Source organism: Bactrocera neohumeralis, chromosome 4 (assembly GCF_024586455.1).
Source record: "Bactrocera neohumeralis isolate Rockhampton chromosome 4, APGP_CSIRO_Bneo_wtdbg2-racon-allhic-juicebox.fasta_v2, whole genome shotgun sequence".
Taxonomy (NCBI): domain Eukaryota; kingdom Metazoa; phylum Arthropoda; class Insecta; order Diptera; family Tephritidae; genus Bactrocera; species Bactrocera neohumeralis.
The window spans coordinates 22,340,562-22,367,584 of record NC_065921.1 but is presented as its reverse complement, the minus strand read 5'-3'; the positions used below and the strand labels follow the sequence as shown (position 1 = coordinate 22,367,584).

Below are 27,023 nucleotides of genomic sequence, written 5' to 3'. Positions count from 1 at the left end.
TAATAACAGAAAAAATTTGTTGCATAAAAATGTATTAATTAATTAAAAATATCATTTAATTATTAATTAATATAAAAAAATAGTCATTAATAAAATTTTAGTAAGTTTAAACAATTAATTAATCATTAAGAAATAATTTTAAATCTTCAAGAAAATTGGAAAATATTAATTATAACGATTAATTATTTGCGTATAATAATTAATTAGTTTTAATTTTTTTAATAAATTAATTTATAACTGTAATAATTAAGAGATTTTAAACTTAAAAAAATGAATCATTTTCAGACACGAAAAATAGTTCAAATTAATTAAATAAAATTAAGAGTCGCTCCCCTCAGCACTCACCTGTATGCTTCATAAAAGTCTCAACACTTTCAAGCGCGTTTGTTTTGCGTAAAATGCGTATAACACAAGCGAATATAAACAATGATTAAATATACTACTTTATTTATTTAATATTTTTCATACTTTATTCATATATTACAAATATTTACAGTGTTTCAATATTAAACAACGCTAATAATATGTTTACTTACAAATACATACACAACGTACTATTTGAAGCATTAAAAACGGACACATACACATTATTTCTTGCAATTGCTGCAACTATGTATGTATGTATGTATGTATAGGCAGGCTTTCTGACATATGTATACGATTTGAGAAAATTATAATAAATTCAAAAAGAAAATCTCTATAACTATTTACACTTTATAAAAAAATGCAAAAATCAAAGTGTCTTACCAGCTAAACTCGCTAAAAACGCAAAACAAGCTCTATCCACCTCATTATATTTTTAACTTAGCAATGCTAACAGCTCCAGCAGTAGGTCTATGCAATAAGTTTTGCTTAAGTCTATCAGCAAGTTGGCGCTGCCACATATTTTTTTTAATTTTTTTTGCAAATTTTTCTTCACATTTTTTTGCATTTTCGTTGGCAGCACTTGCAATGTACTTAGCGTTGCTTAAATTATTTTATTTTTGTGAAACAATTACAATTGCTAACCACCTATAACTAATTTACAAATCTTAGATATTATATTTAGATGTGATTTTGCCTAAAATTACGCAAGCGCCTTTAACATGTGCTTGATTTTTATTTTAGTTTTTTTTTTGTTTTTAAGTGTTGTATTTTCTAGTAATTAAATTTGATAAATTTTAAAAAATTCTTGCAATGTTTCGTTCTTAAATATTTTTTTGTTTTTGTAGTTGTTTTTATTTTTTGTCTCTTATTTTATGGTGTTCTATTCGTGTATGCTTTTTGTTGTTGGTTTTTTTTTTATTTTTTTGTAGGTGGTTTTGATGCTTTCGTTAAGCTGAATTCACACTGTCACTTAGCATACTTTTAGGCAGGCAGGCATGTTTGCATACATATGTATATGTTTATCTTTGTTGGTGTATGTATATAAATGCTGTTGTATATGTGTCTAGTTTCGTTTTCACTTCTTTACTTGCTATTTATGTGCTTGTTATCGCTATATTTATATTGTTGTTATTGTAATTTCTTTTACGGTTTCTTTTTTACATCTTCGCTTCTATTAAAACCCTCTGTTGTTGCTTTTTTTGTTTTTTTTTTTTTTTTCGCTTATTTATTTGTTGCTTATATTTCGTATATTTATTGCTGGCAGGATCTCTTTGTTAGTAACTTTACTGTTGTCGTCCTCCTTCGACTCAAACTGTCTCTCGTGTGCTGCGGTATGTGTGGGTGTGTCTGTGTGTGTTCTGGCTGCTGCATGTGTTCATGCTCTTCACCACTTGACCCACTGTCATCCATTTGCTGTATTTTTTTAAGCTTATGATCTGCTTTCTGGTAGGTCTTTGATGTTTCACTTTCTTTAACCGTTCGTTTCTAGATATTATTTTCTTTTTTTGTTGCTGTACAATTTCCGTGTGATTTTCTATTTCATTTTTATGTTGTTTTATATATTTTTTAACTGTAGAACATTTTAGTTACAAGAATTTTTAGCAAATTAAAACTGTTAAAATACGAAAATATTGTCTTTCAAAAGTTTAAAAAGTTCAGTCTTTAGTGGTTTGTCGCGCTACCTGCAAATAAAGTGAAAAAAGAATAAAAATATTTAGTTTTTCATAGAAAAGGTTATTTTATTGGTGTGCCTATAATTTTGCACATAATTTATTTATTAGCTTAAAAACTTATAATCGAAAAGGACGTTCAAAACACCGTCACGGAAACCGAGGATCAACAGGTTTGAGTAAACAATTAAGGAGCATACCAAGTACCTGAGGAGCACATATGGAAGGCAAAGTGATGTGGAAACTCTCCACATTGAATCAAAGAGGCCAGTGGTGCTCTCTATGAATAAAAGTAAGAGATGCCCTAGGCTTACATGCATTGCTGTTACACAGCGGTAGTCTTCTATTACGGTGCTTTGGTATAGTGGACCGTAAAATCTCATGCGGAAAGCCGTTGGAATGGATTAAGTGGCATCTACATAGCAAGCGCGCTAATAATAACTCCAGCGCTGCACTAGAAAGGTTATTCTACCTACCACCAATTGACATTGCCGTGAGGAAAGCTCTACATAAAAATCAAGTACAATCTTAACGGCGTTAGGCGAAATCTCCACAGTGTTTTTTTTTGGTATAGAGTGTAGGTCAATAAGTGAGCGGTTAGTGAATAAAACAGATCACGTGAGATTGCATTTTAATTGAGAGAAAAAGTTTCAAGTCACTTTAGAACAGAGTGGTTGACGTAGAAGCATGCGATTCGCCAAAAGAACTCACGACATCTACACAGACGGATCAAACAAGGCTAATGGAGTATGCGCCGGAAATTATTGCTAGGAGCTGGATCTAATCTCAATTAAAAACATTAAAACGAAATAGCTAATGAGATTGGCAAAAGTGTAGGATATATGCAAGTATAAGTATAAGTATAAGTATAAGTATAAGTATAAGTATAAGTATAAGTATAAGTATAAGTATAAGTATAAGTATAAGTATAAGTATAAGTATAAGTATAAGTATAAGTATAAGTGTAAGTATAAGTATAAGTATAAGTATAAGTATAAGTATAAGTATAAGTATAAGTATAAGTATAAGTATAAGTATAAGTATAAGTATAAGTATAAGTATAAGTATAAGTATAAGTATAAGTATAAGTATAAGTATAAGTATAAGTATAAGTATAAGTATAAGTATAAGTATAAGTATAAGTATAAGTATAAGTATAAGTATAAGTATAAGTATAAGTATAAGTATAAGTATAAGTATAAGTATAAGTATAAGTATAAGTATAAGTATAAGTATAAGTATAAGTATAAGTATAAGTATAAGTATAAGTATAAGTATAAGTATAAGTAAACAATTAAAATTATGTCGCCAAAATAATCGATGCTTTTCTAGCCTCAAATATATTTTCTTAAAAATTGGGTTCGGTCATTTCAAATAATATAGGTAGTTTTTGAATCAGAAATGTTTTTTTTCTCTATAATTTTCGGCTCTTTAAAAATAACAAACATACATCTATATAAAAACATATAAATAACTCTCACCTGGCGGTCAGACCACAGGTTCATTACTATAGACATCATTCGTATGCTTTGCGCTCGCCTTCTCCTTCATATTGCATTGCTAGAAATAGACAGAACAAAAAAATTTTTTAAATCAAAAATATTCAAATAAATCAAAAATTTACAATTAAATTTTCCGCTTGTTAACTGAACGCCAACCACCGAAATGCTAAATAACTTAAAAGCGCGTATAAACAAGCCGAAATTAATAATGAAAACACATAAATTCTAAAATGCTACGAATTTTATGCGCACTGACACACGCCGGCAGCGCCAAATCGTTAATCATGTTTTTTATGGATGCTATGGAGTCTACATTATGTAAGGCGACGCCGCGAAAACAAGAAAATTCAATTCTCTTTTGGGAATTAGTAGAACGCGTTGGCAACACCTGTCAGTGTTCACGCCCAAGAAAACAAATAAACAAGCAAACACACACCAATCTATGCGTACTCTCAAAACATTGCCTACATTAAGGCGTTTGAGGTCATAAAGCGTATAATTACGATTATGTACGGCCGAAAACGCTTGGTCTGCCTCCCTGAAATGTGTTCGGATGCTGGCTGCGACTACTAGCCGCTGTTCGTTCGATACTGAGCAACATAAAAAATTAATTAAAACAATTAGCAACGTTAAATTTCACGCAATTAAATTTCAAGCGCGTAAATTTTGTGTTCTACAAACGCATAACGGTGTTTCGATTGGTTGGTGGTGTGGTACGGTGGTGGTCTGTCTTCATATAAATATGGCAGCAGCCATACTACTACGAATTATTTCAATACAAGTATTCGGTGATGAAAATTTTTTGGATTTAGATCTGGTTCTTGCAGGTTCATTGTAGTTATTTAGATTGCAATGTGCCCCAGTGGGTCGAGTTAAAAGGTAAAGTAGTTGAAAAAAAATCGTGCTGTTCATGTGATTTGAATTGATGATAAGCAACAGAATGATGCCGATTTTTTTTTTAAGCACTCTTTTATTTTCATTTCTGGAATCTTTTGTGAACCATTTCGATCTGCTTCTTAAGTAGAATATGACATCAATGGATAGTTTCTCGCTTATTTAATAGAAAGAATGATTTTCGAAATTACTTTTCGAAGTATCGATCAGCCTTTATTGAGTCAGTATGGTTCAATATATAAAGCTAAGATATTAATTTTTAGATTTTTCTTATTGTAATGTTTTTCTCCAGTGTAACACGGTTATTTATTTTCAATATTCCACCCTTTACTCAAGCGCAAATTCAAATTATAGATAAAAAAAAGACGGTTGGCTCGAAAGTATGGAGCTACATGCCACACATTTAACAATTATAGTGGGGAGTTAGGCACAAGAGAGATTTCTAAACTACCGGACCGCTGCGGTATATTACCATTGGAGGTCTTTGCTATTGGGAAAACCGCAGAGAAAGCCTCTAAGGTAATTCCGGAACTAACATCTGCATAAGTGCTCAACGAAACACCAAAGGCTTCGATGGAAATGTGATTGGCAAGTGTAAGGCTGTCATTAGGAATCGTGACTGTCTAAATTCAGACAGGAGCATGGTAAATAAGCTGAAAGTGCGTTGGAACGACCCACAAAGATCCAAACCTGCAAAAGTCACGTGTAAAGCGGTGGAAAATTCACAAAAAGCTTTCTGACATTCGATATACATAAGAAGCTGTAAGCACATGGTTGGAATGGTGAATTTTCATACAGTACACGCCTGCAGAATGGGCTAAAATTTAATATTACTGCAGGATATTTCAAAAGTAAAGCATCAAGGAAAGAGTCTTTTGTGCACTTATCCTGCTTTGGCAAAGTAATGCCTTAAGCATTTGGGGACCACACAGTATGATATACTGCAAAACGCGTTGTTAATGAGACCACAGAACCTGTTCAAATACGAGTCAAGCACTGGTATCTCTAATCACCAAAACTGGACTATGCATGGCTTATTAACCTACCAGACTAACCGTATCAAACTTACTACTTAGTCTATGAATGATTTTCAAATACTTTTCACAGTAATGATCAGTGCTGAATTTTTCTAAGCTAGAGTTGTTACAGCCGGAATGCTTAACTTAACAGGCGATCCCATTTACTTTAACTACATCTATGTTGACAGCTGAAGAAAATATAGCTTCTAAAGATTTGAAGCTGAACTATGAAATTTTTGCTATACGAGTATTAAGGTTGGATCTAGACTATAAGCTTTACTACATATAACCAGTTTAGTGGGCATAGCACACAGCCTTACCAAATCGTAGTTAGGCCTACTCAACTTAACTTAAACAGCGTTTCTTTCCTCAAATAAAATAAAAAAACACAACACGCTTTACTAGCCAGTTGACCCGGCCGGACACATAACTGGCGGTACTAGAATGAAATCCATATGATTTTTAGTTAGCCATAACCTTCAAATTGACACAAAAATGAAAGCTGTTGCTTCATCAGTTTGTGTATTTTATATGAAAAAGCGGATACAGCGGAAGACGAAAACATCAAAAAAGTGCACAAAATAATTTTGGATAACCGTAAACTGAAGTGGTTCGACATCGCAGGCACTCCAAAGATACCAACTGAATGTGTACATCATATAATTCACGAATATTTGGGTATGAGAAAGTTCTGTGAAAAGTGCGTGCCATGCGAGCTCACTTATAATCAAAAACAACGAGGATTTTTATATTCTAAGCAGTGTTTGAAGATGTTAAATCTTAATAAGACCGAATTTTTGTGTCGATATGTGACAATAGCTGTAACATAGCTCCACCAATTCACTCCGAAGTCTAATCGACGGTCAACCGAGTGAACTGTACACAACGATTCCGCTCCAAAACTCCGGCTGGCAAGGTTAAGACGTCTGTCTTTGAGCTGCGCATGGAAAAGCTCTTATTGACTTCCTTGAATAAGGAAGGACTATCTACAGCGAATACAGAGGATGGTTGGTTCGAAATTGCCGAAAAACGGCCGCATTTGAAGAAAAAGTAAGTTCTGTTTCACCAGGCTAACATATGCACCTTGATACAAGTTATTAAAAACCGTGGCAAAATTCATGAATTAAGCTTCGAATTGCTTCCTTATCCCCCGCATTCTACAGATATGGCGCCCAACGACTATTTACTGCTCTCAGACTTCAAAATAATGTTTGCTGGGAAGAAATTTTCGTTGAATGAAGAGGTGATCACCGAAACTGAGGCTTATTTTGAGGGAACGAATAAATCTTACTACAAAAATGCTATAGAAAAGTTGGCGGGTCTTTATAATCATTGTTTCACCTTGAAGAAACTTCACAAAAAAATGTGTTTTACTATGTTAGGACAGGGACTTTTCAATTGAACTGTTACAGCTATGCTTTTTATTTAATAAGTATTTTGTGAGTCTTGTAAAGGAGCATCAGGAGCTCGGAAGTAACTGAATGATGTTTTAGAGTACAAACTAGTTCAAAAATATTTCGGTGTTGCCATACTTGAAAAAAATACTTACAATATTTCTGTTACATATAAAACTTAAGAAAAAATGTCTATAATTTCTGCTCTATAAAAAATTTTGGATTCTTTTTACTTACATCTTGTTTGGCCTGCCACTGCTTCATGGCCGATTTGTATTTCTCGAACTCATTGCACCAATGCGAGTAGATTTTCTGGTAATCATTCTTCTTGTTAGGCGGCGTACATCTGCAAAAGAGAAGAATAACATACAAATCAAATAAAAACAGTTGCGACGAAACCGTGTAAAGGTGAGAACATAAAATTGTATTAAAAACATTTAAAAGACACGCGAACGAAATGAAATGACGCAGCGAAATAATTGCCACAAAATGGATGTTCCCGCCACTTGTGCAGCAGTGAAGTAGCTGGCGACGGTGTAAAGGGAATTAACGAATAATTGCTGGCAAATAAATTAACAGACGTTAACAACAACGCTCAACGCTGCAAAGACGTAAGACGAATAGGAAACGAAGACGGGAGTGAAAGTGTGAAAATGCGCATGTAAATATATATGAATATATATCTTATATATGTGTGTGTATACGCTTAAGGTATTCCAGCATGCGCACGCGACGGGTGGCACCGAAAGCGTTACAAATCGCGGACAGACGTGCCACATAGAAAACGCGCAAAAGATTAAAGCAGCTGCTGAGGTGCGCAGGCATGGTTGAATGTTGAATGAAATGAAATGCTGTGAATACTAACGCATTCAATGCTCATTCGCTGAGCAGATTGAAAAGGAAACGGAAATTAAGCGCGCGGAAGGATGGGCGTTCATAATTGCGCGTGGAACTTGGCGTATGTATGTGAGTGTGTGTGTACAAATCGTAAATGAAAGCGTAAAATGCAAAACGAAAAGTGGAAATTGTAATGAAAATGAAAGCAGCAACAACTAATAGCAGCTTGTCACAAACGTAAAATTGAATTTTAATTAAAGCATAAAAGCAGGGGTGACGGCAGCAGCGTCGCTGTGTGTATAAATATACATGTATATGTGTATGTGAGTATCAAAAAAAAAACATCTAGCGCTTGTTGCTTATTCATAAGCGTCAAAATTTCGCCACGCAATGGCTTTGAAATATGAAGGAAAGCACCTGCAACGCCTGTAGGTATGCTACAGCTGACAGCACACCTGCAGGAGCCCTAACTGCTAACAAGTTTACACTGTAATGATTTTATAAATAAACTCTGTGTTGTATTTCGCACTTTATAACTGCTGTTATGTCAAATTTAAATCATAAATTAATTAATTTATGTAATTTTCTAGAAATATTCAAAGTTGTAAGTGAAAGTTACGGGCACTTGCTTTTGCATTTTCCACTTGCTTCTTCATTTCATTTCTTAATATTATGCTTTTTACTTTCGCCACTTACCTGTGCGCATCCACATTGACACTGTAACTGCAGAGCAGCGTTCCATCCAGGTAACTGTCATATCGTCCGCCATCACCTTCATTCACCGATATAATCACCAAGCCACCCTCTGAGGTTTCAATGTACTTGGCGGGACTGTAGTTTATTTCGTAGCTGCAAATAAACAGCGTAGAAAGTTCTTGTAAAATTTTTACCAAATATTGACATTTATGGGTATAACCTGAACTTTTATTAGTTTCGCATATTTGTGCGAAAGTTCTGTCAACAAGAAAAAAGTAGCTTACAAAAGTTTACAATAAGCATATTTTTCGTTTATAGCAATAATGCAAAGCATTCGCTTGTCAACTGTTACTCCAACAAAAAAATATTTAGGGGTGAGTATTGGATATTTGGGTACAACGTCGAATGTTTTAAAAATCCCAACAAATATCTGTAGTTTATAAAAAAATTCACAAAAAAATAAAGAAATTTATGTATATACGTTTTCTTTTCTATCAAAAATATATTTTATTTTAATTTTAGATTCAATCGTTGCCTACATTTGAGATGAAAAAGCATTAGTTTTGAAGTTCGTTTTGGGTATTACTCTAGATTAAAATCTCACAAATAAGAAATCATTAATTTTCGTACTCATATTAAGTTTCATTATAAATATTCTATTAAGCTCGATAGAGAATTATTATTGTGAGTAGAAATGACGAGTTTTCTACTCAAAAATTGCAACATATTACCTTTTGGCAAATTGTTTAGTCATTACATGCTGACTTAAGTAGTTTTTGAAAGCGGTTAAAAGAAAATAATTTTGAGGAGGGTTGCCAACTGGTTTAAAAGTATATTAAAGTTGCTATTTATGTGATATTCTTAACATAGACGGGAAAAAATATGGCTAACGTACAGATATTTTTTAAGAAAACTCGCACATGAATTTTCTTTGAGTTGTCAACTGTTTTATGACTTCATTTTGATATATTTTATAGCTTAAAAGAATGCTTACTTTCTAGATACCAAATCGTAGAGATTTAGGTTAGGTTCGGTTTGATATCTGATTCCGAAATCGTTCTTGGACTGCTATATGCAGTCATTTGGGAAGCCATATAAATAGAACTCCTTTATTGGATCAGCAAAGCATCAATACCAACAGAAATTTTCTGCTCCACCCAGTTCGCTCCCAAGCTGTTAATTCTTAATCTCGCAAATGCCGGACAATCAAGAAGAAAATGTCGATAGCGGCAACGGCATATTAGAATCCCACAACTAGGGACAGCCTAGCTTTTTTTAGGTCAAAGAGCTCACTGAATCTCTTACGATCGAACTTGGACCAAAATAATGTTTTGATAGCGCTTGAACCGACGATAGCCCAGCGCTTGCCAAGCTCTTGCGAAGCCCAGCTATCTAATGGTAGACTACACGAGAAGAGGAGAGTACCGATTAGTTGGAGCGACGCCATAGGTAGCGAGGTTAGACCGCCTTGCTATGAGAATGAATATGCACTTTTCTGAAAGAGGCTGCACTCCGGAGCATTAAATTTACCGCTGCCCTAACGACAGCAGCTTAGGCTAACTTATTACAATAGTCACGAAGTCTGAAATTTAAGTTGATAGAGAGATATTAGTTCCAATATACTCCTTCACCAACCTTTCCCCGTTGCTCCAAACGATCCTTTTTAAAGTTAAAGCTTGTGAAGGTTTACGAATATTCAGATATTTTAGTGAAGCCTGATTCTTTTAGCAACATTCGTGGCCATACACCTTATGGCGATATCTATGGGTACTATATGCAAAATGACATTAAGTGTTATGGTTGGAGTAGACCACAGTGCACCCACCTGCTACTAAGCGCCATTCGTTGAACGCTCCGAGCTGCCTTGCATAATCATGTGATGGAGGACACCATAAATACCACACAATTAACAGGGCTTAACTATGGTGTGGTTGGGCCTGAACACTACTTCCGGCGAGAGGCCCCACCTTTTGCCAATGGCTCATATGCAACCGTTTAAAAGCTATCAATGCCATCTGAAAGACGAGCCCTAAATACTACACTGCATCGACAGGTTGTGTAGATGTTTATTCAAGCAAAATATATCCGTTGCAAATATTGTTGGAGTATTGTTGCCAACTGAAAAAGTGACCATTTGACCTATGAAGTATATGTAATGGAACACTATTTTTGAGTACTTTTGTAATTGTTTCTCTTAAATTTCATATATTGTACCATCGGATTTTCAAAAGTATTGAAGAAAGTGTAAATTTTTTTGTGGGAAGAATACGAAATTCTGTAAATTTCATCAGAAAAACTGTTCTTGAAAATTTTAAATTTTTTCTAAGCTTTTTGGAAGGCTGTCTAAATTATTTTTCCGGTTTGGAAACCGTCAAAATTTCATTTCATTTTGCGCTTATTTCACCGAAATATGTATATATATGGAAATTTTCTCTGTTTTGGCTGTACAAAGTGTATACATTTTATATATATATATATATAAATATATAAATATATTAGGGTGAGTCAAAAACCACGAATGTTTTTTTCGTATTGTACATTGAAAAATTGTTTGATAAACACCTCTCCGACTGTCTTCGAAACGGTTAACTTTACGAAAATGCCGTCGTAGACCATTTTGTAGAGCGTCCAATTTCCTTTTCAAAAGTTTCTGAAGTGAAATATTTCTAGTAGTTGGAAGAGAGATACAAATTCTTCTATCGAATAATAAGAAAACAATTTAATACCGTTAGGTGAAGAACTTTCTCGTTACAGTTGAGAGCTCATGCGTGAAGAGCCTATCTTGGAAGTGTCTATTAACCATTTTTTTTTTAGAACACCAAGCGAAAGTTTTCTTTTTGACCCACCCTAATATACATATATGTATATGTATAGAGTGATTTTGAGTTAAAAAAAAAACCTAAATAAAACACTGTATTTTTGAAAAATCACTTTAAAGAAGAAATCGTAAATATTATTTTTAATTTATCAATTCAACCCAGCAGCTTTATTAATTTTTAAGAAAGACGCAGAAAAAAGTTATACACTACGTAGGGTGAAAGAAAGCGCTTTTCGACAACTCGGCGCTGTCGACAACATTCTCATACATACATCAGCAGAAGCTTTCTAATATCAGGCGTTGAAATCAATTTTTACTTTTGTCAAACGCTGTGCATCAAATCTGAGTTTGTCTGCAAATTTTCGCTAAGTTGTGTCAACAAACTTCAAGCGTCTGCTCAAGCGTGCACTCTGTGCATTGGAATGCGTTCAACTCTACTTCCGCTCAACACACAAAATAAATTTACGCAGTCGAACAGACCGAAAACACAAATGAAATAAAAGTTGTAAGCACGCCAAGGCAAAAGAGAAAAAGTCAATGGAAAAATTGAAAACTTTACGCAGCTTCGATGAAACCCCACACGCTGGCTGGCAACGCTGGCTGACAATGCTTTTACAAATGCCAATGTGATGGCAACTTAGATAAAAAGTTTTTCCATCAAACGAAACCATAACCTTAAAATATATGGCCACGAACGTCTTTGAAATGCCCCCGCTACGCGCAAGAAGCTAATACAAATTCGGCAGCAATCATTGAGAAGTGTGGCGTGCGGGTCTGGTCGGCGCGTAAACCGCATAAAAATGCTTTTTCGCTTTGTGCGACGTTTCGGAAATCGGAAAATGCGTCTAGCCAGCGACTTTTGCTCGCATATACATAAGTAAATACGCCAAAAAGCAGACTTCAGCAACTTGAAGTGTCAATTTACCGCTGCGTAGACAGCAGTTGTGGGGTAATTTTTTGCTACTTATATCTACGTTCGTCGATTGGTTACCCACACCATTTGTGTGCCAACATTTAGAGGCGATTGGACTGACTTTCGTGTGGCGTTCGGCACTATGTGCGTTGGCAACGCTTCTATTGCCGTTTATGCTCTTGATTCGCATTTGAAATCTATACTTCTCTAGCACTCATCAAGAAGCTAAAATATCGCACCTTTCCGCGGTGGCCGATGACACGCCGAACGAAATGAAGTTTTCTCTTTGATGGCAACAAATTTTCGCTGCGCGCCCAAAACGCGGCTAGAGCATTACAATTGCGTTGCAGTGTTTATACTTAACGCCTTCTGCTACTTTGAGTGATAAAACAGCGCTTTGTCTTTGTTGCACAACTGTCGTCTCAGAGGACCCATAACACCAAAGTCATTTGAAGAATTTATTTTTTTTGTTTCTTTTGGTTAACTCAGAAATGAATTCTATAATGTATATCCATGTTGCATGTTTTATGGCGTGCAGGCAAATAAACAGGTGTCCCCCTCGCCAGCGACATCGCACCCTTAATAGCAGCCAACTTTTTTTTATTGATAAACTCAATTTAAAATTGTCGGGTAAAAGTGCGAGGGTTGCAACAGTGTATTAGTTCGCTCGCTTGAAGGGGTGTGCGTGCGCAACTGTAACCATTTCAAAGTATATTTGCTTGTGTGAGTGTGTGTGTGTGTGAAATTTTGCAGCATATCATGAGCATATTAAAAAATTTCTTAACAGTTGCTGCGTTTATTAAAAAGTTATGAATGCGCAGAAATGTTCGAGAAAGCGCGCTTTCTTATTGCATACTTTTAGGGTGAGAATTTGTATCACTTTTATGGCGCATACATCGCTGCCGCTGCTAGCACTGGGAACGCGCAGCTCTGGTGTCAATTACAAACTACGCCCTTTATGCATTTTTAATAGCGTCAACGGCTGTTCGAGCTGAAAATTATTATTATTTAACAGCTTGGCATTGCCGCGCGAGTTTTCGTTAAGCGTTGGGGAAGATTGTGTATGAAAAATACTGAAACGCATAACAAAGAGGAAAGTTTTCAGGTTTTCAAATGTTGATAAAGTACAACTAAGTTTCCAAAATTTTGAAACAAAAATACTTTTTTCCATTTTTATTTCAGTACTTTTTTTGACGATCCAGGTAAAATTTTTACAAATTATTTACTTCCGAGTCTAATTCTCTTTTTACTGTGCAATTTTACAATTTATTTGGCTGCAAAATATGAGTAAACCCATCTTTACTCACTACAGGGAAAAAGGCTAGGGTTTCCATTATTTTCTCAAGTGCTTCGTAAAAGGTTCTGTATAGACGAGAGTGAAGTGAAAATATTCAATTACTTTCTGCCGAATCGTTCACCCTTTGCAAGACTTAATTGGAGTTTATATAATCAAAAAGGCTAAACCTATAAGGCCGGACCCAAGTTTCCAAATTTACATTGCCGTGTGTAAGGTGGTCACATCCAAGCACTTTCTGCTTCATTGTCCAGCCTTTGTAAGATTGACGTTGAAACATCTTGGCAGCCTTACGTTCGTCGAACCAGAAGACATAACCGAAACTTACATTAGCTGTCTCAACAAACTTGTGAAAAGCTCAAAACGCTTGGTCCATTTGTGTCGATCTCATGATTAATTATATAAGAGGTTTAGGTATCACAACATTCTATGCTGTCAGGTGAGATCTTTACTCGAATCGACCTCCTATCCTAACCTAACATAATCGAGAAGGACAAAAATTTTAGACCAGCCAACATTTTTTATATTCCTACAAGATCAACAATATTGATTTAACGAGGGTCATCCGAAACCATACGGAAAACTTCGACTTTCTGGTCGAATACCTGTAGATGATGAGAGCATGATCAAAAAGTCATGACATAATTATGACAATCGATTGCTGAAAAACAATGGTACAGCATGGATGACATAAAAGAATATATTCTTAACAATTTTATTTAGAATCCAAACTATATAAAAATATAACGATTGGTACATTTAATAGACTTTAGTGAAGTTCTGGGATAGTCGCTTCAACCTATGTATACCTACGTATGTTATGTCGAATTTTTATTAATATTGATTATTTTTGATGTATATCCCAATACTTATATTCAAAAGTTATAATATTTTGATTTATATTTTGAAAAGTTGAGATTATGTCTTGACGGATACGTATAGTGGCTGTCTCATGATGCAAGTAGGTTTTTAGAAGACCCTTTGTGATACTGCCGAGACTTAAATTCCCTCACTCTATTGGCTCCTCTCTGAAACCGTGCTTCTGATGAAGTTTATCAAAAAGTTTATTCTATGCAACCTCCAAGACGCCGTCAAGAAACTCTCCACAGATAATTGAAATTCTATTCCTTTGCAATCACATGTGAGATCTTTGATAATTTCCTCCTATCTTATATCGCCTTACAGCTACTACAATAGTCGTTCTTACGTCATTCTTTTTAAATGTTAATAGCCAGTATTTGGGGTCCCTGTTGCATTCATGCCATAATTGCTTGCTTGTTAAGTAAGTCAGGAAGTGAATCCACCAAGACATATTTGTCGATTAGACATTAGTAAGTGGTCAAAGGCATAAAAATTCCCTCTTTTCCGGAGTCGAATTGTTTGGTGATGTCTTTTCTGGCTAATTCAACTGCTCATAGTTCGTTGACATATCATTATGTCGTATAACCCTTTGCAAATTTGAAGTTATGTTTGAGTTACGTCAAATTTTTTATGAAAAAAAATCCAAACGTATCAATCTGCAAACGTGTTTTAGCGAATTTTTCATTTCGTTCATTCTTTAATTTTTTTATATACATTAACTCTTGAAATTTAGTATCTTGCTTAAGTTTTAGCTAAAATATTTTTTTCCCCTCAACATACTGCCTTTTTCACACTTTAAATACTAAAAATTGCCGTGTACTTACCGTCCTCGCTCCGTTGAGTGGTGATACCAGCGTACCGACTTCTGCCTCAGCACCTCGGGGATTTTGACGAAACACGACAGATGCAGCGTCTGGCCGTAGGATGCGGTGATGCGTTTTTTCAAAACGCTCGTGTCACAAATACCGGAAGTCTCATTGGCAACATCCTGCGGCAGGCAAACGCAAACACGCCAGAGAGAAGCAAGAAGAAGAAAAAAGGCAGTCAGAAAGATAAAATTAATGTTATTGTATTGCAAATGCTGAAAAAATTGTGTTTCCGCCCAAAAAAAGTGGGGATACGCCGGCAGATAATGAAAATGTAAAACCGAAATGTTGATTGAATGAAAGCATGCAAAAGTGTAAAAGTGTCAAGTGAAATGTTGATTTAGGCATTGAATGGCATATTTGCCTTGACACCGACAGCAGCAGCAGCCGCATTCAAGCGATTTTCATTTTGTTTTCTTGTTTTTTTCATTTAGCTTGTTTTTTGCCTTCCACTTCATTTGACTCACCTGCAGCAATCCCAGCTGATATGGCTTGCAGGTGCTGGCGTCCTTGTCCCAGCCGCAATACGGATCGGCCACACAGCGGAAACACGAGTCGTAGCGGCGGGCGCACATCGCCAAATCGATTTGCTTTACACTGTGCTCCAGCGCCAAGTACAGCGAGCCCGTCTTCTGACTCAAACCCATCTCGCGTATCGGCTCATTGTCGGCCACCTGCAGCACGTCGAGCAGGTTCGAGAAGCGCTGACCGTAGCGTATGAATTGAACGATTTTGTAAATGAGTCCGGTGCTGGTGCCGACGAAGTATACGAGATACTCTTGATTTAGTTTATCGATGCGAATTCTGTGTGCGAGCGTTGCAAGAAGAAAAAAAATAAGAGAGACATGAGAAATTTATTGAACTGTGTACGCTGTGGAGATAAAATGAACTATTGAAGGTTGTAATGACATTTTCGGTGTCACAGGTTTTTTGTTCATTTTACTGTTGTTTGGCTTTGCTGTTGTTATTTTTTGCTGTTGGAGTTATTTTGGTGCTCTTGATGCTGGTTCTTTGCACCACTCTGCATGTTGGCGCATAATTAAAATATTTTACGCAAATTGTTCCTATGCAGTGACGATAAATTGTTGGCTTTGACCCAGTTACAACGGAAAAGTTCAAGCCAAATTATTTTTGCTGCAGTACTTTAACTTCATTATATGACTTGATGAAAACCCTGAAGTGCTCGCTAGGAAGGACTAACGAGTAAGACTAATTAAGACGCTTATATTTTAATATGTGGCTAATAAAGGGTGAGTTCTTTTGGGTAAAAAAAAAATATTTCTCGGAGAAAATGTCGGAAAACTAATAAAAAGGCTTATATTTTGGTTTTAGGGTAATTGATATTTTAAAAAATTTTCGGGAGTATGGTTTAGTTTTTGTTCGGTAACCAGAAGTGTTGATTTCGTGGAATAAGAAAGCTTTGTTAAACTATCTTGCTAAAACTATTTAGAATCAGTTAGATATTCGATTTTTATGATCAGTCATGTTTTAAAACTAAAACAGAAACAGATACTTTTTTGAATGCAAGGCAGACCATGGAAGAGGAACTTTTTTCAATTGCCTGTTTTTGACAATCAAATAACATGACAGCTTGACTCGACTCACCCAGTCAAGCTGTCATGCTATTTTTGTTCAGTATTGTTTGGCATTTCGTAATGGAAAGATTTACTCCTAAGAAATTTTTACAAATCATTCCACGTTTACAATTATTGGCGCCATGATAACCAACTATTTGCTGGGTGAAATTGAAGCTCGTAATCTCGACAACTTTTAGATTCAACAAGACGGTGCCAATTCCCACACACACACATCAATCAATGGATTTATTGAGAGATCACTTCAGTGAGTAGATAATTTCATGGCTTAGGCCGGTCGACTGGCCTCCAAGGATGGATATGTAAAGTCTAAGGTCTTTGCGGACAATCGCGCTTCGATTCAGCCCTTAGAGTAAAACATGATGGATGTCATTCGCCAGTTACCAGTAGAAATGCTCGAACGAGTCATCGAAAATTGGACTCAAGGGATGAACCATCTGAGATATTTCCTGGGCCAACTTTGAAATTGAAGTTTGTGTGTTTTTTCCTTAAAAAGTAGGAAACCTCGAAATGGATCACTCTTTCTTTACGTACTCATTATATTTGAAATCTGCTTACTCACTGATATGTGTGGAATTCTTGAAAATGTCGGGTGAATTTTTAAAATCAGTTTCTGGCACTTTTAAACCTTGCTTCGTTGGAGTTTTATTGAAATAAACTGAGCATAAATGTCAAAGGCATATGTTTACTACGAAACCTGGTTTGATCCCTCTAGGAAATTCCTAGAGACATGGAATACTTTATCTGTACTTCACTTCACTAAGGAAAAAGTTTGTATGACAGCCACGTGCTATAGTGGTCCGATGTAAAAAAATTTAAGACGAGATCCTGGCAATGCTTTGACTAATAATCCATGCTGAGACGATATATTGTCAATTAAAAAGCTTTAGTGATGAAGAAAGTTTTTAAATAAAAAAGTTTTCCATAAAAGCACTTGATTCTGTGCGCTCAGTGTGTATGACAGCTGTATGCTTTAGTGATGCGATCAATTTCTTCGGAATTCGCAACATGCCTTAGGCAACAATCCTTGCCAAACTCATTGCAGATATCTCGTCAAATAAAAAAGTCCTCCATAAAAAGATTACTTGAGGCGAAGAGAACGCGCGCGAAATTTCACAAAAAAATCTCCGCAATTTAGGGACTAGTTTACGTAGGTACCGAAAAACAGACAGTTAGATGGACTGACATGACTAATTCAACTAAGCTTGTGGGGCTGATACTTATATACATATTTTATCAGGTCTCTGACATTTCCTGCTGGGTGTTATAAATTTCTTGGCGAACTTCATATACACTGTTCTGGATTTAAATAACTCGCCCTTAAAAAGTTTTATTATAGAGTCCACAGAAAGATAATATCTCTGAAAGTAGCTATCTTGCTTTAGAAAAGGCTATAAAGATCTATGGGATCTACATTCTGATGACTGAATCGCTTGGCAATTTTCGTTTATTTACTTCAAGTTATCTTAAGCTGTCATCTGAGATATCCACGTCGACCCGTTGCACTAAGTGAAAGAAAGGGTAGAAACGTAAATATGGTCGTCTGCTGCTAGAATATTTTTTTAAATACATTGTCGATATATTCAACATAAGTCGGAAGCGATGCCTAACAAAGAGCTGCTTTTGAGCAAAACAGATCCCATCAGCACTCTAACAATTTCTCATTCCTCAAAAATTAATCTTCAATTAACCCAGAACCAGTCGCTAATACTCCTCATAACCTCAGGTTCATTGCATTCTCCGTCAAACTCAAATATCCAGAAAGACGACCCAATGAACCACAGAAGAACATATACTTATTATAGAAAAAAAGAGGAAGTTTACTTAATGTACCCAAGGCTTCAAAAATAACTACTAAAATTTATTTTATTCTCCACCCTTTGCCAAACTGACAACAACTACTATACAATTCTAATGTACAGCCAGTATTACTGCCAGCTTACGAGACAGCGGCGAACCGCACAGAAAAAGTTGACTGCATTAATACTGGCAGAATTCAGCGCATAAGAAGTAAAATAAAGCCACAAAGAGAATAAAAATGGCGGTAAAAAAACAACTACAAGCATTAGCGCGCACATTAACAGCTTTTTAAACAATTTTTGGCAGCGTTAGCGCCACTGTACTAACTCCTTTACTTTGCTCATACGCCATGGCGTGCGGCGTACGAAAGACTGCAGTGAGATTATGCGCCTGCATTTGCCGACTACAAAGCTGCTTTAAGCAGTTTTTTGCGCACTTCTGCTTAACAACACACAAGCAAAGCCGCACAAATACGTACATACATCTACTCATTAATTACATATATATATACATATGTATACACAATATATACATGTATGCATATATTTACTTGTGTGTATGTGCTTGCTTTATTTGTTTTAAATTTCGAGTTTTTGCTAAATATTTGCACTTACTTATCCACCACCAGTTTGGTGAGTATGATATCCCGTTTGTAAAAGACCGGATTGCCGAACTCATGATCGACCGCCTTGTCCATTAGCGGATGTTTGCGTATGAAATTCAACACCGAATCTGGCAGCGCTGCCGTATCGTTGATGCATGTGCCCGGTCGTGGTTCCGGCACTTTGGAGTTCAGCACTGGCAGCCAGGCAGAGTTAGAGGTCGCTTGCTCCTTGAATTTGCCTGTAAAGAAATGAGCGAAAAATTTAAATTGATTAAAAGTTGTTTGTTTGCGGAATGTCGATGTTTATTATCATATTTTTTTTAATGCATATATAGTTGTGAGAGTGAAACAGCGCGTTTAAGTGCATTATTCCAATTTTGAAATAAACCAAATTAAAAAATTAAACTGTAATTTAATGCTATAGTATATAAATTACAACGATTTAATATTAATACTCAAGTCGAGAGAAAATATATGATTTTTTTTCATTTTGGTTTTGATTTTTTGTTTAAGTGTCCTATTCATTACTCAGTTTTCAGTTGTTCGCTCACAGAGATAATGAGTTTTCCATTAATTACTTTGGTTATGTAATTTTGTTTTCATCGTTCTGCTTACAAACCAAAAAAAAATTTCTGGCAAAGTTGCAAATTCTCTAAAAATAAAAATAACAGCAAGCCGGAGCAATCAGCGCTTTTTTCTGTTTTTTTTTTTTGTTAATTTTGTATGCACAGTTTTTATTGCTTCTGTGTTGTAAATAATAAAGCCATAATTTTGTTGAACTTAGGGTTAATACGCTTAGAGAACCATAATAATTTCAACAAATTTCTACACAGTAGTCCTTAAAGCCAAAGCATTTCGTCTTATTTACCAAGATAGTTGTTTAGTATGTCATAAATGTTGAATGTTAAGGGTTTCCAGCACTAAACAGAAGGCAAAAAATCGCCAATATGTATCTTTCATGACTATATCTGCATAAAATAAAATTATGCAACTGAAAACTGTTAAATTTTGACGAAGATGTTAAAAAAAGCCCCTTTTTGGAGGGCAAATGATTAGAGATTTGTTTGGAGGAGAATCCAACAATTAATAATCGAATTATAAGTGGGATTGTATAGAGTATATAGTCACCTAAAATGTAAAATAACGTAGCATCACTTTTTATAAGTTTTCACGAGAAGAATGATACTACTTTATAAATTGAGTGTTCATATTGAAAAAGAAGAATTTAAATTCGGTTATAATTTGGTTATTTTATAGTATATAATATAAATTTTGTAGATGTAATGTAATATATTTTGGTGGATCTTAATAAATAGAAAACTCAATTTCGACATGTAAATTTGCATTTTAGGTGAGAGTGTTTCATTTAAATACTTTTTTTCTTCACGGACACATGAAAATTTTATTTTTATATCACAAAAAAAATCGCTAAAAATTTTATCTTTTAATTTTGACTTTAAGTATTTCCTTTTCGATGTTTCACATATTTTTGAAAAAAAAAAAACTGAAACCAGCCTGTTTTATGGGAAAACTTCCAAAGGTAAAGTAGGAAGAAATCAAATTTCGGATAAAAAAATGTTTTGACGATTATGTCAAAAAAGTAGGCATAGAAAAAGCCTGCGAAGTTCTATTAGAAAACCACGGGAATATACATAAAGCAACTATATTTACGGACAGCCAGGCGGCCCTCCTGGCATTGTCTTCACCCATGACAAATTCCAGTGTAACTAAGCTCAATAAAAGACAAGCTCCAGCTAAACTTGATCTGGGTTCCCGGCCACAGGAACATTTTCGGTAACGAAAAAGCAGACGAGTTGGCAAAGGCAGGAGCTTTCTTCAATGAATCCGAGGCGGAGCTAATACAAAGCCCGCTTGGATCGATAAAAGGAGAGATCAATAGACAATTTCAACAAATTGCAAACAACAGGTGGAAAAACATTACAAAATGCGTCATAACTAAACAATTATGGCCAACATATGACAGGAAAAGAACCAATGACGTATTAAATAGGTCAAGAAAAAGTATTTACAGAATAACAGCTACCACAACAGGACACTGGCCATTTGGGGAACATGCGTCCAAAATGGGATTGCCCTACAACGACATCTGCCGGGGCAGCGGAGTAGCAGGGAACAAGGAAACAATGTTCCACTTTCTCTGCGAATGCCCAGCTCTAGCACAGATCCGACACAAAACACTCGGAATCCATCAAACACCAAACCTTGTATGGATTTCCACCAAAAGCATATCGGACAAAAGTAGTTTCATCGAGACCTCGAAATGGTTTGAGAGAGATGGTGAAACGTAATAGCAGATACAGGAGGTTCTACGAATAGTGTATCAAAATGGTACATCAAGTGCTAATTGAGCCCGATAGGGCTGCACTCCTACCTACCTACCTATGTCATAAAAGTGCTTTGTTTCAGAGATATAAGCCATTAAATAAAAAAGTTAAAATAATATAGGCGTAATGAAATTTTTATATTCAAAACTTGATTCAATGACTTTATTACAATAAACAAGTAAGTAAGAGTTAAGTTCGGGTATAACCGAACATTCTATACTCTTGCAACTTGCATGGATTAAAGGCATGCATAAAGCTTGTTAGTTATATGGGGTCGAGGCGTGTTTTCAGCCGATTTTATTCATTCTGAGCACAATCATTTACCGTTATATGAAATATGCGATCTCTCAATTTTATTGAGATAACTCACATACTGGCCGACACAAGTTTGAAAATCTTTATATATTTGTATGCTGGAAAGTAAATTTTTCAAATGCAATTTAAAATTGTTTTATATGGGATTTCCCTTTTCCCTTTTTCACACTGTAACATAATAATGTCAGAGGACATCGTCGGACGTATCTCGGGATATGTGATTTCACCCCCATCGTCGAATTTGGACTTCGGCTCCATTAAAGGCTTCTCATAGCATCTCAGGCAGACAGACATTCATCAGGATTTCAACTCGCCTCGCCATCCTGATCATTTATATATGTAGTTAGTGCAAATGTGGGCAAAAGTTAGTAGGACTTTCTAGTTTAAATTTCCCGTGAAACTCCGTTCGTTTAAATACTTTTTTTTAGGTTGGTGTGACTCTCAGTGACATCTGTGCCAAATGTCACATCAAAATAATCATTAGTGTTTAGTATACGCTTGTGTTTCGGAAGTACATAAGGTACATTTATTCGTTTGGATTCTTTTTCAAAATATATATACATATATGGCAACACTTATTATTGTAAAAATGGAAGTCTTTTGAGAACTGTGCAAAAAATTAAATGCTTATTTAAAGCAAATCAGAAGAAAGCAGATCTCACATGAATCCAATCATACCCACTTTAATTCTGAAAACGTTGGATGGTATACTAAAGCTGATTCCGTTGCTATTCTCTTACTCTTTTATATAAGTACTAACTTCTTATAACATTCCAATGGAATGTTGTCCTGCTGTATAGACACTATCAAATTTGTGTCGCGGTAAAAATTCTCCAACTTATTTTTCTTTAAACTCAAATGGTCTTCCAATCCTAGCGCGATCCTAGATATTTATATATTAAGTGACTCTTGCTGGGCTATAAGCTGCTATCTGATGGGCCTAATAATAAAGTGCAAGCAGTTATGGATGTAATATAATGTTGTAAACGTTGCTATCCTCTTACTATTTTATTGAAGTATTAATTTCTAGTATATGCTGCTCCAAATATATTTTAAAAAACTTTATAAATTGTCTCTCTAACATAAGCCGATGCATTCAAATATTCTTTAGAAATCATTATAAATAGTGCAATTACATTATAACCATAATCATAGGTCGATGCATCGAAAAAAAAACCCTATATCAATGGGTGATGCATATCCGAAAGTCCAAACATTGGTTTTCTTCGATGCATCGGATAGTAAACATGGATGTTTCCGATGCAGCGATGATGTTTTTGCATCTCTAACTCATATCGCCATTAATTTATTTTTCTTTTATTTTTGAAATTATCTTGTTCGTTCACAATGGGTTTCATCCTACTATGCTTTTTATTTATTTCCAAAATTCGTCGAAGCGGTTAGTTATACACGATGAATTTTACAGAGACTCCAGCACTAGAAAAGCATTATTCAGCTCCCTAGTTAGCTCTTGGTAAATTCAAAGTTTACTTTTACTTTCTGTAATTCGAACGTGTGGAACTTTTTTTTTGTGAACGAAAATGAAAAATTCGGTCCAAGACCGGTCCAAGATCTTACAGGGTTCAGTAAATATGACTATAAAGCCGAGGTGCTTTACATGTGTCCAATTTAAATGTTTATTTTAGTTGCTAATAATGAGCATAAAACAATAAAGTAATTCTAAAAGCTAGTGAGTACTGTTAAAGGTCTGAAGACAACTTTTCATTCGAAGATTTTTAGACAAATATCAATCAAGTAATATATGACATCTAAAATATTGTCACTTTTTATTCTAATACGATTGCCAGGTGCTCTTATCAGAATAAATAACAATTTTTGAACTTAAAAAAATATAAATATGTATGAGCCAGAAAATTAAAAGAAAACTATTTTTCTCCCACAATGGAGTAAATCAAAACAGCACCCATATAAATGCTCTGAAGTCCTCTGACTGCAACGCGAACACCATTTTGAAATTGCAATGTCGTTAAGAATTAGAAAACAAAACAACGCCAGCAAATTGCATGCATGTAACTAAAAGTAACGGAAACGGAAATGATTCCCGCAAAGTGTGTGCAAAAAATTAATGTGTTATGCATTGAAGCATGCAGTGGCGCGAAGCCACGCAAATGTGGCAAGTGGTACGTGGTCTTGCCGCCATTACAAAATGCTATAACACAAAAGTGTTGACACCGACAACAAGAAATGAGAAATACGCAAGGAAATATAGCGGAAGTTGTAAGATTTGAAAAATCAGCAGCCAGCCATTTACACCGGGGAGCAGCACACAGGCAGCGCAATAGCGGTACCTGCATTTTTCTAGGTATTCCTATGAAGCGAAAATACTGTATGCAAAGGTGTCTTGATTTCGCGCTTTGCCTTGCGACGAATGAGTGCAAAGGAAAGCGGAAAGAAATACGCACAGAAAAATGCACATTGGCAGCTAACGTATATGTTGTTGTTATTGCCTCAGATGTGTTGTTCTAACTTTGCCTTTGTTGTTACTGTATATATCTTGTTGTTGTTATTTAGTGTTTTTTTCTCTTTTTCACCCATCAAAACACTTGGAAAAATGCAGTTTGGAGCACGTATGCTAACCTGCCGCCGCGTGCTGGGATCCCCTTGCCACCACAAGTGCCTCAGCGCAGGAAATGGCTTTCGGTTTGGCGTTTCTGTCACGCACATTAAGTCACGTGAATGGCAATGCTCAGTGAATACGAAAAATGACGGTATGCAACGTGTGCAGGAAAACAAAAACAACAAACACAGCTACTACTAAATGTGTGCAACAAAAAGTAAAAACAAAAACAACAAAAATATATGCAACAAAATTGTAGCAACAACACAAATATATGCAACAAAATTTTAACAACAAAACCGTATACAAAGAAATTACAACAACAACAAACACATACATATGTATGTATGTATAAAAAATTACAACAACAACAGAAAAATACGCAAAAATAAAATACAGCAAAAACAAAAATTTGTGCAACAAAAACAACAAGGCAAATTTTTGTAATAAAATAACAACAACAACAAAGTGCGCAACAAAATTGCAACAACAACAACGTGCTCAACAAAACAACAACAACATTAACGAATGCAAAAAAATCAACAACAACAACAACAAAAAATCGTACAACAACAATAAAAATGTGTTCAATAAAATAACAACAAAAACAATAATATGCGCAACAAAATGACAACAATAAAATAACAACAAAAGCAACAATATGCGCAACAAAATAACAATAATAAAACCACTAGCAATAATAATAACAACAACAATGCCCGGCGCGTAACGAGTTTTACGCTATGCGCTTCAACGGTGACAATGTCAGCGCTTTTTGCACGCTGTTTACCGTTAGCGATTGCAAGCAACAAAATATTTGGCACACGTCATAAAAAGATACCACATACTACACACCAGAAAAGCCGACAGATAGTGAACATCAAAAATATGCAAACAAGGTGTTCATATAAATAACACACACACACATATAGACTTGTATCGGTGTATTGCGCTGGTATGTGTGCGCGAAAAATAGATGCGATCAAAAAACCTTTTCACAGCATATAAATTCGTTGCAAACAACAACAAAACAAATTGTAAATAAGAAAAAGTGCAACGCTTTTGCCAAGTAAAGCATTTGGAAAATCTCGTTTTGCATTTAAAATATTTAAATTGGCAGTAAAACAAGCCACAAACCGCAATGCAGCACTTTTTCCGGCCACCTTCGCTACTGTTTCGGGTGTGAATGGCCGCTGCGCTGTGTTGTTGCTTATTCGGCGCTAACTATTCATATACTCACGCACACATATGTATGCATGTATGCGTGTGTTTGCATGTGGCATGTATAAAAAGTGCCTGCAACTGCCCTACTTTACCGTTATGTTGCAGTTATGAGATAATAATTTTCGTGTGTGCATTTTTCCGTGCACATTTTGCTGCTCGTGGCAAATATGCAAAATGGAAATATGCATTTTGCATCGACTCTCTAGAACGCGAGAAATTGGCTATTTGCTGGAATGTTTCTTCGCAGCTATTTGCATTTCGATTGCAAATAAGAGCGATTTTGTCGCAGCAGCACACAGATTTGCTTACCAAATGAGCGAGCGATAAATTCATATTTATACACACATATACACGAGTATATGAGAATGTATTCGTAGAGCTATTTACCTGTAAATTCCAATAACGGAAATATTTTTCATGAAAAATAGTTTTAGTTAATTAAAAATACAAAAAAGTTGCACATTTTGGGACTGTTCACTACCAATCTGAAATATTTTACAGCCAATCGAGTAATTTTTTGATTGGATTTTTGTTGAAATACATTTAGGAAGTTAAATGATTTATTAATAAACACATCTGAGGAAAATGGCATTATTTTAATTAAAAGTCTTCAGCAAATATTTTTACTAAAGACCAATTACCGGATGATCCAAGTAGAGGTACTCTTTTCAATAGCTTTTTTTAACAGATAATGAGTGAGTCGTATCAAGCTGACGTTTCCGAGCCAAATTTAGTTCACTGAAGAGGCCCATTTCTGGCTCAATGGGTACGTAAGTAAGCAAAATTGGAGCAATCAGTCGTTGGAATCATCTGTCCATTTTTCTTTAAAAATGATGCCGGTGAGAATGTAGCCGTCAATGGCGACCGTTATCGCGCCTTGTTGACTGACTATTTGATACATGAAATTGAAGCTCGTGATCTCGGTGACATTTGCTTTCAACAACACGGCGTTTCTCCCACACATCGCAACAATCAATGGATTTATTGAGAGAACACTTCGTTGAGCAGATAATTTCATTTTTGTGATTGGTCACTAAGATCATGTGATATCACACCGTTAGACTTTTTCTGTAGGGATATGCAAAGTCCAAAGTTTATGCGGTCGATTCAGGCCTTGGAGCAAAACATTATGCCTGACATTCGCCAGTCACCAGTCGAAATACTGAACGGGTCATCGAAAATTGAACTTAATCTGAAACGTTGCAGCGAGCAACATTTGAAGAAGATAATCTTCAAAAAATAAATTCCAATGAATGTTCTTTCGAATGATAATAAACATTGCCCATTAAAATTGAAGTTTCTGTGTTTTTCCTTTTTTTTAAAGAGGGAACTTAGAAATGGCGGGTGATCCAGCATAAAGAAGGTTGATGGTTTGAACACAAAATTTTATGGACATAGCAATATTATGATGTAGCTCAAAATAAATATGAAT

The 27,023-nt window shown here is 35.4% G+C and overlaps 1 protein-coding gene across 3 annotated transcripts in view; it reads right to left on the bottom strand.

The window, feature by feature from the left end:
• Positions 1-1,054: 1,054 nt before the first annotated feature.
• LOC126756463 (semaphorin-2A-like) overlaps positions 1,055-27,023 on the bottom strand; it is a 263,501-nt gene continuing 237,532 nt past the window's right edge. For all 3 annotated transcript variants that reach the window (XM_050469529.1, XM_050469531.1, XM_050469530.1), the window contains 7 exons: positions 19,140-19,368; positions 15,598-15,934; positions 15,089-15,252; positions 8,379-8,531; positions 7,083-7,191; positions 3,518-3,596; positions 1,055-2,048 (listed from right to left, as the gene is read on the bottom strand). In XM_050469529.1, the coding sequence (XP_050325486.1) occupies positions 3,525-3,596; positions 7,083-7,191; positions 8,379-8,531; positions 15,089-15,252; positions 15,598-15,934; positions 19,140-19,368 (1,064 nt within the window). In that variant the 3' untranslated portion in view covers positions 1,055-2,048; positions 3,518-3,524. The remainder of the gene's footprint in view (positions 2,049-3,517; positions 3,597-7,082; positions 7,192-8,378; positions 8,532-15,088; positions 15,253-15,597; positions 15,935-19,139; positions 19,369-27,023) is intronic.